This window comes from Zootoca vivipara, chromosome 5 (genome assembly GCF_965207765.1).
Source record: "Zootoca vivipara chromosome 5, rZooViv2.hap1.1, whole genome shotgun sequence".
Classification (NCBI taxonomy): domain Eukaryota; kingdom Metazoa; phylum Chordata; class Lepidosauria; order Squamata; family Lacertidae; genus Zootoca; species Zootoca vivipara.
In genome coordinates this window covers 88508599-88526116 of record NC_142588.1, presented here as the reverse complement: position 1 = coordinate 88526116, position 17518 = coordinate 88508599, and the positions used below count along the sequence as shown (strand labels likewise).

Sequence of the window (17518 nt, the reverse complement as noted above, 5' to 3'; positions counted from 1 at the left end):
GATCTGATTTATTTATTGTCCTGATTTTGTTGTGCTAGCTAGCTATAGAGTAGTGCAAGAGTCCAGATAGCAACATTGGAGAAGCATTGCAGAGCTGCTACTAAAGTGAAATGATGTGTGCACAGTCTAATACAAATACATAAATTAATGCACTATAATTGCATCAATAATACGTTGCAGAATATACTCACGAAAATGACACTAACACAAAAAACAGTCAGAAGAGGCCCGGTTATTAAAACTAGTTATTAAAACTAGATATATTACTGATACCGTGTGAAGCCTGAATTCAATAACCAAGGAATACAATCAGACAATACACGCAGCAGAAGGGGGGGGGATTCTCATGTAAAAATACAGTATATAAGTGTGTTTTCTCCTGCAGGTGAGAGACCCACTACAGTATATGCAGCTGTCACGCTGTTTCCTCGTATAGCATAGTGGAGGCGTTGCCAATGTGAGGCTCTCCAGTTGTGGACTACAGCTCCCATCATCCCTACCCATTAGCTATGCTGGCCAGGGCTGGTGGAAGCTAGAGTCCATCAGCATCCTAAGGGCAACGTATTGACTGTCCCTGCCTGAACTTGGAATTTTCAGGTTCAAATCTGACTTTTGCTATGAACTCATTAGATGGCTATAGGCAAGTCACTCTGCCCCAGCCTTCCTACCTGCATTATAGTGTGTGTGTACATGAGTGTTGACTGTGTGATCAACTTGATCTACGTTACAGGACTGCCCCTTTTTGTATATTTTATGTATTTTCAGGAATAATATCATTAGAGCACTGTTGTCTAAATAACAATATATGCAAAACACTTTAAATGCTTTACAATGTTCTGTGAACCACCCCGAGATCTTATGATGAAGAGCAGTGTATGAATGAATGAATGATACATATAGGGTGAGTCTTTTAAAAGAGGCCCTGTGGAACATGTGTACTCTGTATCCACAGGGCCTCTTTTAAAGGCCTCACCCTGTACATGCTAGCTATCATCACAATCAACATTTTATTTCTACACAGAAGTGTTACATGTCTATCTTTGCCAGCAAACATGTGATGAAGATCCTGAGCTCCTCCCTAGGCATCTCTCTCCCTCTCTCCCTCTCCCTCTCCCTCCCCACGCACTAGCGCGTGCATCCACGATCACATTTGTGCTTTCCTCATTCTTCCCTGTCTCTTCCTAGCCATCAGCCTTGAATACCTAACCCACATCCATCCCTTTAATAGCAAAGGTGGAGCTGGGAGGCGGAGGAAGAGAGACGGGGTGGGGGCGCGCGAGGGAGACTCTTGATGCCTCTGCCTAAGAAAAGGGAAGCGGGGGGGTGCATTCCGGGTACCTGGGTCCAAAAGATCTCCTTGTACAAGCCTGCTGCTGCCTGCTCTTCCCAGTCTTGCAGCCTTAGGGTCCCCTTGGAACAGCTCTCTTTTTTTATTAATCCAGGAATGGTGGCGCAGGGCAGCCGGCTGAGTGGCACCACCAGGGTTCAGTGTGCCAAGAAGATTTGGGGGGCAGAAGGTTGAGGCCCCCGGCGGCGCCTGTGCGCTTTGGGGAGGACCTGGCGAGGGGCGGGCCAGCGCGCTCAGGATGTGCCCAGGGCGCCGGCCAATGCCGAAGCCGGTGTAAGACCTACGAAGCCCGGCGGCGGCAGCCGGGAAGGATCCTGCGCGCAGTGGGAGTGGCACAGGCGCCGTGTCTGTGGCTGAGCTGCCTGCCGCTCCTGCTACATCTTGGGGGCGGTGTGGGGTGTGGGTAAGCGCTTTCCTCCTCTCTCCCTCTCTTGGATGCTGTGTGGTCTTTTCGGTGGGAGATGCTTTTTTGGCTCAAAGAAGAAGAGATGTCGCATCAGGAGCTGAGCCAGCGGCTGGCTACGGTCATCACGCATGTGGGTAAGGAAGACATCTCTTTCTTTCTCTCTGTCTACCTGCTTTTTTCTTTTATCTCCCTATTGTTATTATTTCTGTGGTTGTGTACTTGTGTTGGGATCTCCTCCCTGCAGGGCTGCGATGGTGCCATGGTGCTCATTCACAAAGGCTAGGAAGCGTTGGTGTGCCAGTGTTACACCTGGGGAGGGTGCGAGTGTGGGATCCTGGTACATCTGTGCATTGCCCAGAGGGACGGCGGGGTGGTGCCTCCTCGTGCATCTCCTGTGCCTTGAGCCATCCAATATGGTCGGTGCCTTCCGCCAATTAGCTGGATACTTTCAATGTTCAGCTGTGTCTGGCTAATTGTTGCAAGTGATGCACTTAAGCGAGCCTGGTGTGATCCCTGCGGTTCTGGTTTGTAACTAAAGGTTCTGGAGGTTACCTTTCGTGCTAAATTTGGCTTTGTCCTACTGAGCTAAATTTGCAGAATGTGTGCAAAGGTTGCACATGCATGAATAATTATTGCAGATGAATTCTAGAAGGCGAAGCCATTTGGGAGCAGGAGGGGGGTGGTTATGAAATGCAGCACGTCCACAAGCGTCGTCTTGTCAAGCTAAAAAAACGGCAACCAGTTGAAACGTTCAGAAGCGAAGCGCAGGTGCTCTCTCTCTCCTAGCCATCTGTGCCGCTTCAGCGGTTCTGGAATAAGGAAGCCGGAGGGTAGCCCCAGCCTTGAATTCTAGATGGATCATTTTCCTGCTCCCTCTTTCCCCCCCTGAATGAGGTTACTGCATGCACATCATCTTGTACAGCCCAGTAATGCCGTGGGCTCATTGGAAAGGGAGCCATGATGCCCTGCTTGGCGCATTTGACAAGAGAATTCAAAGGAAGAGATTTTTCCACCCACAAGAGCCCATTTCGAATCAGAAGATGCAATGTGTTGTATGACATGCCCATATCATATTGAAGAAAACACAGCTTTTGTATCTATCGCTGGTTACCCATCTGTGGGCACGAGGCAGGTGGGGTGGGTGGGTCAGACTAGGACCTGAGAGAACAGGGTTCGAGTCCTCACTCGACTATGTAGGGCGACCTTGGCCCACCTCACAGCCTAACCCACCTCACAGGGGTGCTCTGAGGATAGTGTGGAGGAGGGCCATATACTCCGCCTTGAGCTTCTTGGAGAAAGGATGAGATATAAATGCAATATACATTTAAATAAAAAGTTGCTTTCCATGGGACCCTCCTCCTCTTCCTCACCTTGGCTGCAGCTGTCAATTCAGTTGTTTCTCCTTTTGGACAACCTCCCAGGGGGAGAGGCAATGGATGTTGAAAGCTGCTTCTCTTCCTCCATGTTCCTTTCACTGCTCATTTACTTGGAGAGGGAACATGAGCAGGCAGCAATGGTGCCAGGAGACTCCAGGGATAAGCAATGGAGTTGATTATTTGAATCTTGGTGGGTTCTCAGCAGTGCCAACCCTCTGATGCCAACCTTGCTCTGAGCAGGTCTCTTTCTACCCCTTTCATTTATTTGCCTGTTTGTTTGCAAAGTCCTTAATGTTGTTAGGGCTTGTGCAAATTAGAAAAAAGAAAAGCAGGCCCTGCCCAGAGATCTACAGTCAAAGTAGTCTTTTTACTAGTAGCTAATAGTGATGATTTCTGCTAGAAAGCAAAGGTACTGGTTGGTAGTAGTTCTCTTTGTACAGGGCACTTGAGAAATAAAGGGCAAGCTTATTAAATAAAAAAATTAAAGGGTCTATCCACACAAAGCCATGGAGTGGGCGGGTGTCCAAGCAGTACAGTATTTATTTTATATGAGGCTGTTTATCCAAAAATGATTATTACTTTTTTATTTATGTATTTCCACAAACTGGTATTCAAAGCAGTTTACAAAAGAAAGTAGGTCCAAAACATATGTACATTATACCATACCTGTCCACTGCCTCTCAGCCTAACCTCTCATGGGTTTTTGTTGTGTGTGAATGAATTGTAGTGATAGAGGACCTTGAGTTCCTTGAGGGAAAAGGTAGGATAAAATTGCAATTAAAATGAATAGAAATAGAAATACTTTATTGTCACTGTACCAATTGTTTACAGTGAGATTAAACAAGCCCCCTCCCCCCCAAATGCATTTCATACAAGATCTAAAATAAACAAAATACTTTTAAAAATGGCAACATTTCACACACACACACACACACACACACGTATACAATCACTAAGCAGAACTACTGTATAAAATTGCATGGGATCGGGAGCTCATCCTGGGCAGAAATAAAAGTAACCTCTAGTAACCAATGCTCTTGGATGGCAATAATGTCAAAGGGCTGGTTGTTGCAGAAATGCAGGGTCAACCAATTTACATCTCCATCCTGTAGCATTCAAAGAGAGGATACAAAGAGGAGTCATCCTGTAGACCTAATCAGTCATTTATTGAACCAATTGGTTGGAAGCAGTTAAATAAAGGGACATCTCCACAGATTCTCTCCCTGTCCATTTTATCTTAACTCCAAAACCCATATCTAGTTCCTTTATAGGGCAAGTCTCAATAACCTTATTTGGTTTTGAACTCTCTTGGGAAGATCCTTTCATTTTCCTTTGAGGACATAACCATTTTCTTTTAGAATAATTTTGTACCTGCAGTGGGGGTAGTAGTAGCCGGTCCTGTCATAAGCACTCAAGAAGTCCAAATGGGAATGCTATTTGGGAAAGTCAGTGGGGTATACCTCCTCTCTCTTCACTCCAGTACGTGTGTATTTGACCCACCAGTTTCAGCGGAACTGGACTCCTTCCTAAACAAGATGGAATAGAGAGTATAGAGCAGGCATCCCCAAACTTCGGCCCTCCAGATGTTTTGGACTACAATTCCCATCATCCCTGACCACTGGTCCTGTTACCTAGGGATCATGGGAGTTGTAGGCCAAAACATCTGGAGGGCTGAAGTTTGGGGATGCCTGGTATAGAGGACCTTGTAGTGTTTGAAGCACAGATTTTTGTTGTCGTTTAGTCGTGTCCGACTCTTCGTGACCCCATGGACCAAAGCATTCCACTGCCTCCCGCAGTTTGGTCAGACTCATGTTGGTAGCTTCGAGAACACTGTCCAACCATCTCGTCCTCTGTCGTCCCCTTCTCCTAGTGCCCTCAATCTTTCCCAACATCAGGGTCTTTTCCAGGGAGTCTTCTCTCCTCATCAGGTGGCCAAAGTATTGGAGCCTCAGCTTCAGGATCTGTCCTTCCAGTGAGCACTCAGGGCTGATTTCCTTCAGAATGGATAGGTTTGATCTTCTTGCAGTCCATGGGACTCTCAAGAGTCTCCTCCAGCACCATAATTCAAAAGCATCAATTCTTCGGCGATCAGCCTTCTTTATGGTCCAGCTCTCACTTCCATCCCTCACTACACAGATACTTACTGTATCTGCAAATGCATGGCCAACCTGTCTTTCAGATACAGTGCTGCTCATCCTTGAGCCACATGGGATACACTGGCAGTGGGAGTTCACATACATGTAATGTAGTAATCACTAGATAACTGCAGCCTTGAGTGATATTTTTTAGTGGAGGTAGTCACTTGTGTGCCTGGAGAGATGGGGTTATTTGAGAAATGTGAATTTTGATTTTATGCATACAGTACGTCATAACTGCATTTACATTACAGATGCAAAGGGAGGAATAGAAGTTTGAGGATGGGGGTGATGTCAAAGTTTGGGCAGCACCCCAAACTTGTTCAGCCAGGCAGTTGTGGCTTTTGTTAGCCTCCTCTATGAGCAGCAAGAGGTTATTTGTGTGGTGATTCCTTTCTATGTCTTTGCAAACCATGTCAGTGCCACTGTTAACCTGGGACCCATAGCACATTCAGGCACCTCTATTTAATGCACTGCCTGCAGTTAAAGCTTGGCCTAATTATGTTAAATTAGGTTGCTCAGCTCTTTAAAAGAAAAAAAGGGGGGAACTAAGCTAGAATCACCATGGAAGCAATTTTAATAGCTCCCAGTTCCATTTAAAGGGTTGTATGTAGTAAATTTGTCTTTGAACTTTGCCCACTCTGTCATAGACATGCCTTACGTGTGATCTGTAAATGCTGTGGGTTTTATTCTCTTGTTTCCAAATGATTTGCTATGGACAGCTTACATTTCACCACATCTGGACGTTGTTTGGCATGTCTCTTTCATTGGCTTTTAAAAATCAAAAAGTGGGCACAGAAGATGAAAGCAATTCATGGACTGCTGGCTGCATTGTGGAATTCCTTTAAACAGGAGCTATCAGCTTGCTAAAGAATGAAAGAAAATCACCTGCAAATGGCTAATTTATTGACTAACTTAATTGGCTTTCAAAAGTGGCTTAACTTTAGGAAGACGTTTTTCCTATTGACTTGTTTGCTGTAGATCGCTGAGGATCCCTGAATCTGCCACAAAACCCATGTGATTTGCAGAGGATCCTGAAACATGAACTAAGGCACACAGTTCTTCTCCAGAGACATTGTTTATTGAGCACTTACCCTGATTTGCTTTCACAGAGTTTATGTGGAGTTTATGTATTCAACAATCCTCACCATCGACTTTTATACAATGTTTACTCAGAAGTATATCCTAACAACAACAACAACAACAACAACAACACAGTAACAGAAAGAGAGGAGTGCTGTTTGCAAGTGGACTAAATGGGATAAAAGGGTCTAACAACCTATATTCCCAACTCTCTACTGTTGCTTGACTTGTGTGAGTTTAAACTCTGCTACTGTGCTCTCTCTCTTTTGCTGGAGAATGAGTTTTGATCTGCATTTTGAATCCAGGATATTTTGTTTAACCCCCCCCCCAATGTGGGTCATAGGAATTCATATTTTCCTCTCACAACCTGCCACTTTAATTATAAGCTTCTTCCTTAGGCTTGCAAATGCATGGCGTTTGCAATTGCCTGCACTTATCTATAAAATCAACAGTTTATTTTTGTGATTTTTAAAAATGCATGTCAGTTATTGCCCTAGTCACTGCGTGAACATTTTGTGTGAGGCAGTAAGCATGGAATAGCCCATTCTCACACCCATCACAACTTAAATAATTGAATAGTGTACACTGATGTTTTTAAATAGCCTTCCCCAACTTGGTGCCCTCCGGGTGTTTTACACTGCATCTTCCATCAGCCACAGGCAGTACGGCTATTGGAGAAGACTGGTTTACAGGTTGTGCAAAATGCAATGTGAAAAGGTACACATCTTATGCAAAATTGGAAGGGACCTACTTTGTAAAGTCTCCTTATTTATTTTTTCTTTGTCTGGACCAGTCGCCTGTGTTTTAAATAGTATATGCTAGCGATATACTCCAGCCCAAATGACACAGTCAACCATGAATCATGTTATAGCTGAATCAGCACCAGCTTATTAGAGGTCAGGAAAAAGAGCACCTTTCATGGTGGCTGATGTGATGTGTTTCAGTGCAGCGGCAAGCACTATTTTACAAGAGCATATTTCATAAGGTCTGTTGCAGTCCCTGCTTCCCCCTCCCAGCAATTCCATAATTGCTTGAAACCAATTAATTCACAAAACTGTGATGGCCACTAGATCAGAGGTGGAGCAGCTTCATTCCTGTCCTGTGTGGTACATACTGAGGATCACTAACCAGTGAAGGCATAAGTGATCTGTGTTAAGTAATCCTGAGTGTACACCCTTCCTTGAGAATGTTAGAATGTTCATTTAAATAACCAGCATTGTCTAATCTCTCTGCAAACATGATGAATGTTCAGCAGTTCATCTAGAAGCATCCGTGACCTGCTCTGCAGAAGAAAGCAGTTCTTCTGCTCTCAATTAATCTGTGGAACTCATCGTCACAGGATGTTTTCTTTTCTGAGTAGGAGGGTGGTGTGGTTTGGCTGCTCAGGCTTACGGCTCCTTGACTTTACAACCAATTCCACCCACCTTTGCACTGTAAATTAGAGTTAGAAAAGCGACTCTGGACTCAGCTATGTTAGTAAAGAAACAGTGATTTGAATGCACTATAAGCATGCAACACCAGATGGTGCTAGAGAGCAGGACATTTTAAAACACGATTTTCCATAGAGATTTTTTCCTTTTGTTAAAATGATCTAATTTCTGACTTATTTACAGCGGGGTTTTTTCCTGTGTTTAGATCCGCCCTCTGCCTAATGTGGGAAAGTTCTGAACATTGATATGCAATGTTCTTAAGTCTTTGTCACAGGATATTTCCTGTTTTGTAATGAGACAAAGGTAGTAGGAAAACAAAGAGTAACTACAATGGTACCATAAAACTCTTTGGTCTGAGAATAGGGTGGCATTTCCTGATCAAGAGCAAGGGTGGATTTACGTACACTTTTTGAGATCTACATCTTTTTACCTTTCAGGGCAGGTGTGGGGGGATATTTTTTAGCTCGGGGCCACATTGCCTTCTTAGCAGGCTTCTAGGGACCACATGCCAGTGCTGGGCATGGCCAGAGGCAGAAGTGGTCAGAGCATGGAATGGAAATTTTACCTTGGTACAGTAGGGTAGTGTCCACACACTCTTCTCTTTCCTCCATCTAGGGAAACAAGAGTTGTTATCAGAATTCTAAGACACAGTAAGGCTATATATATATATCCACTCAAGAACGGTGTGAACCAAGGCTAGTGAGAGGTGTGGCCTGATAAGAAGGTGGGGCCTGACTGGGAAATATCAAGGGCCAACTTGAGAGGCCTGGAGGACTTCCCCACCCCTGTGGTAGGAAGAAAATTAGATGAGTATTTTGAATAGACCATGGGTAGACAAACTAAGGCCCGGGGTGTCAGATCAGGCCCAATTGCCTTCTGGATCCGGCCTGTGGACGGTCCGGGAATCACCGCGTGGATCGCCAGCACGCACATTCTTTCCCTCTCCCTCCTCCCTCCCTCCTCCTGGCTTCTCCCCGCCCTGCCTAGAGGAGGAAGGGGGCTGGGCTTTGTTGGTGCCAGCAGCAGCAGCAGCGCTCGAGCAGCCCCCATTTTAAGCAGCCCCTCTCCGGAGCTCTTTCACGCGCTGCTCATCGTCCCTCCGCTGCTGCTGCCAGCCCCTGCCGCTCGCAAGACACAGGTAAGCAGCCACCGGCCATCATTTTTTCCCTTCAAAATATAGTCTGTCCCCCCCCAAGGTCTGAGGGACAGGGGACCGCCCCCCTGCTGAAAAAGTTTGCTGACCCCTGGAATAGACCAATGGCTACAAAAGGAGAGCATTAGCCTTCCTTGCCTTCCACTACCTTCCACTCAAGCTATGCATTTTGTTGTTGTTTAGTCGTTTAGTCGTGTCCAACTCTTCGTGACCCCATGGACCAGAGCACGCCAGGCACTCCTGTCTTTCACTGGCTCCCGCAGCTTGGTCAAACTCATGTTCGTAGCTTCGAGAACACCTTCCAACCATCTCGCCTCTGCCGTCCCCTTCTCCTTGTGCCCTCAATCTTTCCCAACATCAGGGTCTTTCCCAAGGATTCTTCTCTTCTCATGAGCTATGCATACACCATACTTTCAAAGAACATTCAAAGCTCATATCATAGAACGATAGAGTTGGAAGGGACCAAAAACCCCTGCAATCATTTAGCAATCATTGCTAATTATTTCCCCCAAAGAATTCAGGGCACCGCAGTTTACACTGCACAGAGTTATAACTCCCAGCAACCCTTAACAACGAACGACAGTGGCCATAACTCTTCCTAGGTGGAGAATTTTGCAAGGCGTACAACTCCAAGCAACATGCAAAATGACAAACTTGGCAGGCTAGCAAGGATCACACTCTAGGCATCTAGAGCACGGAGAAACATCTGCAAACAACTTTACTCCTTCTCAGTACACATATAGCATTGTTAAAAATATCAAGTGTTTTCTTCCTCCTTGCCAGCATTCAGGAGAAATGGCTCGCTTCATTTATTGGTGTTAATCAACCCCTTTTTATTTATATATCTCTTTGATGAATGGGTGGGAGTGAAGCTATTATTAAGGAAAAAGCCCAGGCGGCTCTTCTTTGCATAGATTGGAAGAGCAAAATAACAGCATTGCTTGCAAGTAATGCCCGGTGCTGTTTTCTACATTCATTTGCCCTTGGACAGTTGCACTTCAGCTCGTGTCCTTAATAATAATAATAATTTATTATTTATACCCCGCCCATCTGGTCGGGTTCCCCCAGCCACTCTGGGCGGCTTCCAACAAAACAGAAATTCTAAAATACAGAAATCCATCAAACATTAAAATACAGAAATCCATCAAACATTAAAAGCTTCCCTAAACAGGGCTGCCTTGAGATGCCTTCTAAAGGTCTGGTAATTGTTGTTGTCTTTGACCTCTAGTGGGAGGGCATTCCACAGGGTGGGTGCCACTACCGAGAAGGCCCTCTGCCTGGTTCCCTGTAACTTGGCTTCTCGTAGTGAGGGAACCGCCAGAAGGCCCTCGGAGCTGGACCTCAGTGTCCGGGCAGAACGATGGGGGTGGAGACGCTCCTTCAGGTATACCGGACCAAGGCCGTTTAGGGCTTTAAAGGTCAACACCAACACTTTGAATTGTGCTCGGAAACGTACTGGGTGGGAGCCAATGTAGGTCTTTCAGGACCGGTGTTATGTGGTCTCGGCGGCCGCTCCCAGTCACCAGTCTAGCGGCCGCATTCTGGATTAGTTTGAGTGTCCTTGGTTTCTTTTCATTAATTCTGGTCTTTCCAAGACTTTGCAGTGAGAAGAGATGGGCTGGAACAAGAATCTCCATTTGTGGCCATTAACTGGGGATGGGCGAGTTTGTCAGTAAATGTACCAAAGTTAGCCATCTCGATTAATTTCAGTGGGCTAGCTCTGGATACAGCACGTAGAATATATTTTGTATTTATACTTTGTGCATAAATCTTGCCAAAATATTCACAAACCCTTTAAAAATAGTTGGAAGACTGATAGTTGGGTGGGGAGGAGTCACAGGTCAATGGCTTTACAGACGCTAGCCAATAGGTGCCCACCACAGCTGACCTTTTCAGTGCATGATGCTGAAAACCTTGGATTTTTTCCCTGGGTTCATCTCAGGGCAGAAAAACGTGTGTGTGTGTTTGCAGTTTCTTGAGTGATAGCCTTGTTAACTTGATGAAGCAGAAACAAAAATAAGGTCTCCCAAATTTCTTACGTCATAAGCCTTGTTGTTCATGCATAGCTGCCAAGTTATCCCTTTTTTTAAGGGATTTTCCCTTATGCTGAATAGGCTTCCTCGCGAGAAAAGGGAAAACTTGGCAGCTATGTGTTCATGTGTTCGCACAGCAGTGACAGCACTATAAGCAACCCTTCAATTCTCTTTCTATGTTACATTTGTTGCTTGAAAGCTGTAGACTGTGCCTGAAAACTGGCTTTGTTTGCAATCCTTAATAGTCTTGTTTCATACAGCATCATTGTTCCTTGCTGTGTCCCAGAAAAAACAGCAGAGTTCAAGCCTAGTTGCACAATGTCACGCCTTTCCGCCTTTCCTTGATTAGCAGCTGCGCTTTACATTCTCAGTGTGAGCCTAAGTATTTTATTAATTGTGCTGCATTTGTGCACAAACGGATGTGCTCAGGTCAGCTTGCATATTGTTCTATGCATCTGTGGTTTCCACTTTTGGCCCTACACTCTGTCGGCTCCAAGAGCAGCACCGAATTAAAAGCTGGTGCTGAAGAGTAAACAATGATCTCAGTTAAGCCAGTTAAGTCACCCAGAAGCAGTGACTCACCGCAGCAATGGATGCTGAGTCATCACCCATCGATCCATGTTTCTTTCTTAGGAGACAAGGGCACTTGTTGCAGAAGTGGGAGCTGGGTGCCACTTGATTCCCACCCCCCTTTTAACAGGCCCCCACACCTGTGCTTCAACCGGCAGCCTGCTCTGTAGAAATCAACCTGGTGAACCTTTTCACAGCATGCAGAGGAAACCACAGGGAAATTTTCGCTCACTTGATTTGGGCATTTGCTGTTTTAAAAGCACAGGGGCAGAGTCAGTAACAAAGACCAAAGAAAGAAAAAGGCGGCGGGGGGGGGGGAGAAAATAAGTGGCAATCCTACAAGAAGTAAGAACAGCTTAAGTGCTTCATTTGCTTTGTCCTCGTTATGATAATTAGTCGCAGTGCCTCTGTGCCTTCCTAGAGGCAAGAAGACCAGGCAGGAGTGCTGCTGTCGAGGTTTTAATAGGAAGGAGTCAAGGAGGTTTCAAGGACGGGGAGGAAAAATTAACAGCAAGGTTCCACCAGTGGCCTGTTCTTTTGGACACCTTCATGATTAAATTGCTCTTAACTGGAGGTATGGGTGCTACTAATTATTGCGCTCAAAATACGATGAACATTTGTTGTGGTTGCTCTAATAATAGCTGGAGAGAGATGTGCTACTGCAGAAGAGTCATCTGTGGTCTGAACCATGCAGTAGTGGAAACTGACCCCCTCTCTAAATTGTGCATGTATTTATTCAATACACATGAACCTTGGGGGATTCACCAGAGAGGCTGTTTCAGTGCTTTCTGTCTCTTCAGGGGCCCAGACAATACAGCAGGGATGGGAGACACATGGCTCTCCAGATGCTTTTGGACTCCAACTCCCATCAGCCAGTCATCAGGGAATCTGGGAGTTGTAGTTCAGCAACATCTATAGGGCCATGGGAGACAATTTGCCCCCATCCCAAGCACTTTCCTTCCCTGACTGCTTGGGATTAACGCATGCAAAGAGATTCCTCTGATTCTCAGATGTAATTTGTCAAACCGAATAGCGCAGGATTTAATCTCCTACCTGACCAAGTCACTTGGATGTTCCTTGTGTTACTGTAGCATCTGAAGGCTCATGAGCTGCAGTGAGCCCAGGGCTTCCCAATTGCTGATCTGGGTTTTTGAAACCTTCTGACAAAGCCTTCCTTGGAGCCGAGGGTGAGTTGTGCGGAGCAGGCAGTTGCCAAGGGAAACGCGACGCATCTGGGCTGCTTCTGCTGCCTACTACAGCAGGGCTGCATGATTTTCCCATTTGCTGGGGGGTTATGATGAGACCTTCGCAGCTTCCCCTGCGTGCTGCAGCCATTTTTCTGGCAGAGAGAGAGGATGCACAAGACCTCTGGCGCTAATGTGGAAGAAGCCGCGGCAACAGCTTCCAGCTTGGGTAAGCTCTCTCTGCATCGGGGGTACTGCAGGCAAAATGGAACGGGGGTCAGGACAGATCTAAGAAGAGGAGAAGCATGGGCGCTTGCTGGGTTGATGTTGGAGGTCAGCACTAAGGACCATACCCATTGCTGACCCTTCCAGAGATCCCCTTTGCCATGCTCCTCCTCTTCCTCTTCCTCCTCCTCTTCCTTGCTGTTCTGGCTTGTTCACCTGCCTTCTGCAAGCAGAGGCGAGAGCAAGGAAAAAGGAGCAGCAGCCTTCGCTCGCCTTGTCTTCTATCCTTCTGGGCAGGGGGAGACAGCGGCAAGCAGGTGGCCCCAGTCAGGAAAGGGGCCCACTGCTGGCAACTTGCCCAAGGACCCCACAAAATCTGGAGCCAGCACTGCCTAGATGTTTCCCACAACTGCACTGTGAAAGTGCAAAAAAAATTGATAGCAGGTGCAGAGCAGAATATCCTGGGAGTCTCCAGCTTTGATGGCTTGCTTGTTTCTCACAGTTTATAGCTCTTAAGGATTCAGAGTTAGGCATCTTCTGGAACACCTCTCCCAGTAATAACTTACCTGGACCCTTAGATCCTCATCTGGGGCTCTTCTCTGAGGGAGGCTTGGAGGAGGAGAACAAAGAAGAAGGCCCTTTTCAGTTTGTGGCTCCCTGTCTGTGGAACACACTGTCCAGCGAGGGCTGCCTGGTGTGCTTGCCGACGTCTTTTCGGCGCCAGGTAAAATCCTACTCTTTCCCCTGCTTTTTGATAGACTGTGGTGATGTTGTTCATTGTTAGCTGTGCATTTTGCTATTGCTTTTGGGGGCAGCATTGTGGAATTTTTATGAATTGCACATGAATTTCATTTTTCCTTTGCTTAGGCTCTTAAAAATGTTGCAAGTCACTTGAGAGATCTTTTTTTGGGGGGGGTATAAGAAGTAGCTAACAAGTGATATTAAGAATTAGACTAGGCAGTGGCCATCTCTGCCGGTGTAATAGTATATTAATAGTATGGGAAAAATAGGCCTCATGGTCATAGAGGGGTGAAGTAATTGTCCAGGTCTTCAGCTCAACATAGCTTTCTGCTCCTCTCCAATATTAGGATCAGTAGGCTCAATTTATGCAAATTAAGAAAAACATGCAAATATTGCCAGCTTGCATGAGCCATTCAAGCTTCACCTTTCAGCATTTCTTGGCGCAGGATTTCAGAGCTCAGCTGAGGTCTTAAAGAGGGTGAGGTGAGAAGGATGGGGAGGACATTATAGTTTTTTAACCCAAGGGGGAAAGGAAGCTAAGCAGGGCTTAGCAAACAGAAGGCAGGCACAAAGCCCTTCCTTGGTTTCAGTATCAATAACTAAGAAGCTTTTTCGGTTGAAAATCTGAGAGAGGGGAAGATGGAATCCAAATTAACTTCCACTGGGACTGTAATAACTTGAGCCAGGGAGTGGGGTGGGGGGATGTGGCGATTTCAAATATACCAAACATTGACTGAGCAGAAGATACCGTGTTTCTCATATTATAAGACACGTCTTATATTTATTTTTTCCTCAAAAAAACACACCATGGCTTATTTTCAAGGGATGTCTTATTTTTTTCCTCCTCCTCCTGCCGCGGCCGGCATTGCTGCTGCGCCTATCACTATGTCTTATTTTCGGGGTATGGCTTATATTCCTTGAATGCTTAAAATCCTGCTATGGCTTATTTTATGGGTATGTCTTAAAATATGAGAAACAGGGTAGTAAAGGAAATAATTTCCAAAGAAAGATGGGGAAGGGATGCTAGAGATAGAAATCTGGACCTATTTTTTCTCTCTGATCGGCCATTATTGCCTCCGAGTATTAACTTAAAATTATTTTAAGGTATTGCATTTGTTGGTATCCGGAAAATTCCAGAGATGTAGGTTTATTATTATTATTATTATTATTATTAAAAATCTTTAATTGTTGTTGTTGAAAAAGTAGTACCCCCCTGGAAAAACATGATTGGGAAACAACTGGATATCCATTTAATCAATCACATTGCTGACTTAGTGTTATACGTGTGGTTTGTTTCTCCCAAAAAAGCCCTGAGCTTGTAAGCTAGGAACAAACTCTGGTTTCCACTCATCGTTTGTTTGGAGACAGGCAGACCATAGCCTCTGATTCACAGGTTTCCTCTTTGCTCAGTAAATCAAGGAATGATGTGTGTCTTTTAGGGTGAGGGATGGAGAAGGGAACAGAATGGAGGGCATGCCTGACAGGAACCCTGAACACTTCACACCGCAACATTTTGCTGCTGTTCCAAATTACAATATCTATTTCTGTCCTTAAAATCCAGGTTTTAAGCTTGTTGCTGACAGCTCACTACCTATTTCATAACATTAACGTTGCTTAAAATACACTTAACAACGTGTTGGCGCTGAAGTCAGCCTCTTAATGGGATTACTCTGGCTCCATTTACTGCTGCTCCTGGCCGATCAAAAACCTCCCTCCTATAACAACAGAGAAGGACTGTAAATATTTTCTCCCTGTGCTTTTGAAGTTGAGACCTGCTACACTTCTTAATGACACTGAAGCTTTGCATGTCTGAAGGGAATCAATACTGGTGTTGCTACACAGGAGCTGTCAACAAAGCACCGGAGTTATATATAAGAGCTGTCCTATTGATCTGTTATAAGGTGGAGAGAGAAAAAGCCTAGGGAAAAATGACTGTTCCCTGCCTGTCATTGCAAGCTCACAGCAGACAAACTAATGACAGATTGCTCTGCATTCCAACAAGCTTGAGAAACTGATCAGGTTTTTTTTTATATACCAATCATCCTCACTATTTCATACGTAATTTGCTTTGTGTTCCAGACACTTTCATCCAAAGTGCTATAAATTGTAAAGGGGATAAATAAGATAAGCTTTGCAAGAAACAAGTTCTACAGAATTATTCCTTGTAGGATAAGCTTTGGTACTACTTCAAGCCAGAACTTCTTGCATGAGATCAAGTACGTCACCGCTGGCAAAGTGCAATGTAACTTTTGCAAAAGATAAACTAAATTCAAACCCTAATTATTTGTACTTTGGGATGGCAAAAATGCAGAGTGACTCCTGTGTCAGTCAGTTTAGTCAAAATTGAGATAAGTGAGCTGTTGGCGTGACTCAGTATATTGTGTTCCCAGCTAATAATCTAAAGCAGGCACCCTCAAACTGCGGCCCTCCAGATGTTTCGGCCTACAACTCCCATAATCCCTAGCTAACAGGACCAGTGGTCAGGGAAGATGGGAATTGTAGTCCAAAACATCTGGAGGGCCGAAGTTTGGGGATGCCTGATCTAAAGCTACCATGGCTTCTCATTTGGGGTCATAGAAAAGAAAAGCATAATTTATGCCAGATGATGAATTTTTGCCAAGGGGCCAAAACCCATTTTTTTATTATGCAACAGTAATGTATAATTGCAAATTTGAGTGGGACTCTCAAATTTCTACAAGTTTTACAAGGCTCATTATAGCCATCTTCCTCTGCATTGTTTTGCATGGCGCTCTGCTTTGCATGAGCCAAAATTGCAGTCCTGGGGGGTTTGTCAGATGTTGTCAAATCCCATCACAGCTTGCCTACAGATTCTTCATTCTTTAACAGAAAATTCAGTTGCATCGTGAACAGGGTGGCAAACGATGCCAGGGCACCTTTTTGCAGAAGGTGGAATTTAAGCAGGCGTAGTATGCATGGCAAGTCTGGATGAATTTCCTTCAGATTTTATGTTGTTAGCTGCCCTGGGCAGGATATAAACGGAACAGATAGACAGATAAATAAGTAATTCAGTGGAGCTGAGTCCCAAGTATAATGTGCAATAGGGTTGCAACTTAACAACTTGTGCATATTTACATGGCAGTAAGAACATCTAGTCCAGCATCCTGTTCTCACAGTGACCAGCCAGATGCCTGTGGGAATCCTGCAAGCAGGACTTGAGCATAAGCACACTCTCTCCTCCTACAGTTTCCATCAGATGGTATTCAGAAGCATACTGTAAGTGCCACTGAACTTAAAATGTCATCAGATGCAAAGTTCAATTGAACTAGTAGTGGCTCTTCAGTCTGATAATTAATGGTGATGACAAAAAAAGAAAAGAATAGAATAGAAAAATGCCCATCTTGACAGTGACAAAATCTCATTAAGCAAATCAGGCTAATGCTATTTTGGACCCTGACATATGGTATTAAATCAGAAGACAGTGCAGTAAAAGTCAATGCCAGCAGCTTTTGCTGGATGGATTCAACCACAGGCACAACCCTCTTGTCAGCTGAGATGCCCAGCGACAGGGGTAGCAATGCTCAGTGAGCTGGGGGAGTCTGTGGCAGACAGAAGTCCAGAATCAGAGGCAGAGGCTGAAGCAGGGGCGTGGGATGAGGGAGGCCAAGAAGAGGCAGAGATGAATAGTCATGGGGTTTCCCCCTTCTACTGCCACAAGCTCCCCTCCCCCCTGGTCTCCCAGAACCAGAAAAGGCTTGAAAAAGGGGGATGAGAGGTTTTCTTGATGCAAGCACAGGCACAGTCTCCCATTAGTTGGGAAAACCCTGGAGAGGAGGGGACTTAGATGGCTATGGGGAGGCGGGGACTTTTAGCCTC

General features: G+C 45.2%; 1 protein-coding gene across 4 annotated transcripts in view; it reads left to right on the top strand.

The window, feature by feature from the left end:
* The first annotated feature begins 1290 nt into the window (after positions 1-1290).
* The window catches only part of MCF2L2 (MCF.2 cell line derived transforming sequence-like 2), a 203548-nt gene continuing 187320 nt past the window's right edge, over positions 1291-17518 (top strand). For 2 of the 4 annotated variants that reach the window (XM_060274348.2, XM_088669228.1), the window contains exon 1: positions 1725-1888. In XM_060274348.2, coding sequence (XP_060130331.1) covers positions 1810-1888 — 79 coding nt within the window. In that variant the 5' untranslated portion in view covers positions 1725-1809. Of the gene's footprint in view, positions 1889-17518 lie in introns of all 4 variants that reach the window. The other 2 variants (XM_088669225.1, XM_088669226.1) reach the window with 2 other exon arrangements.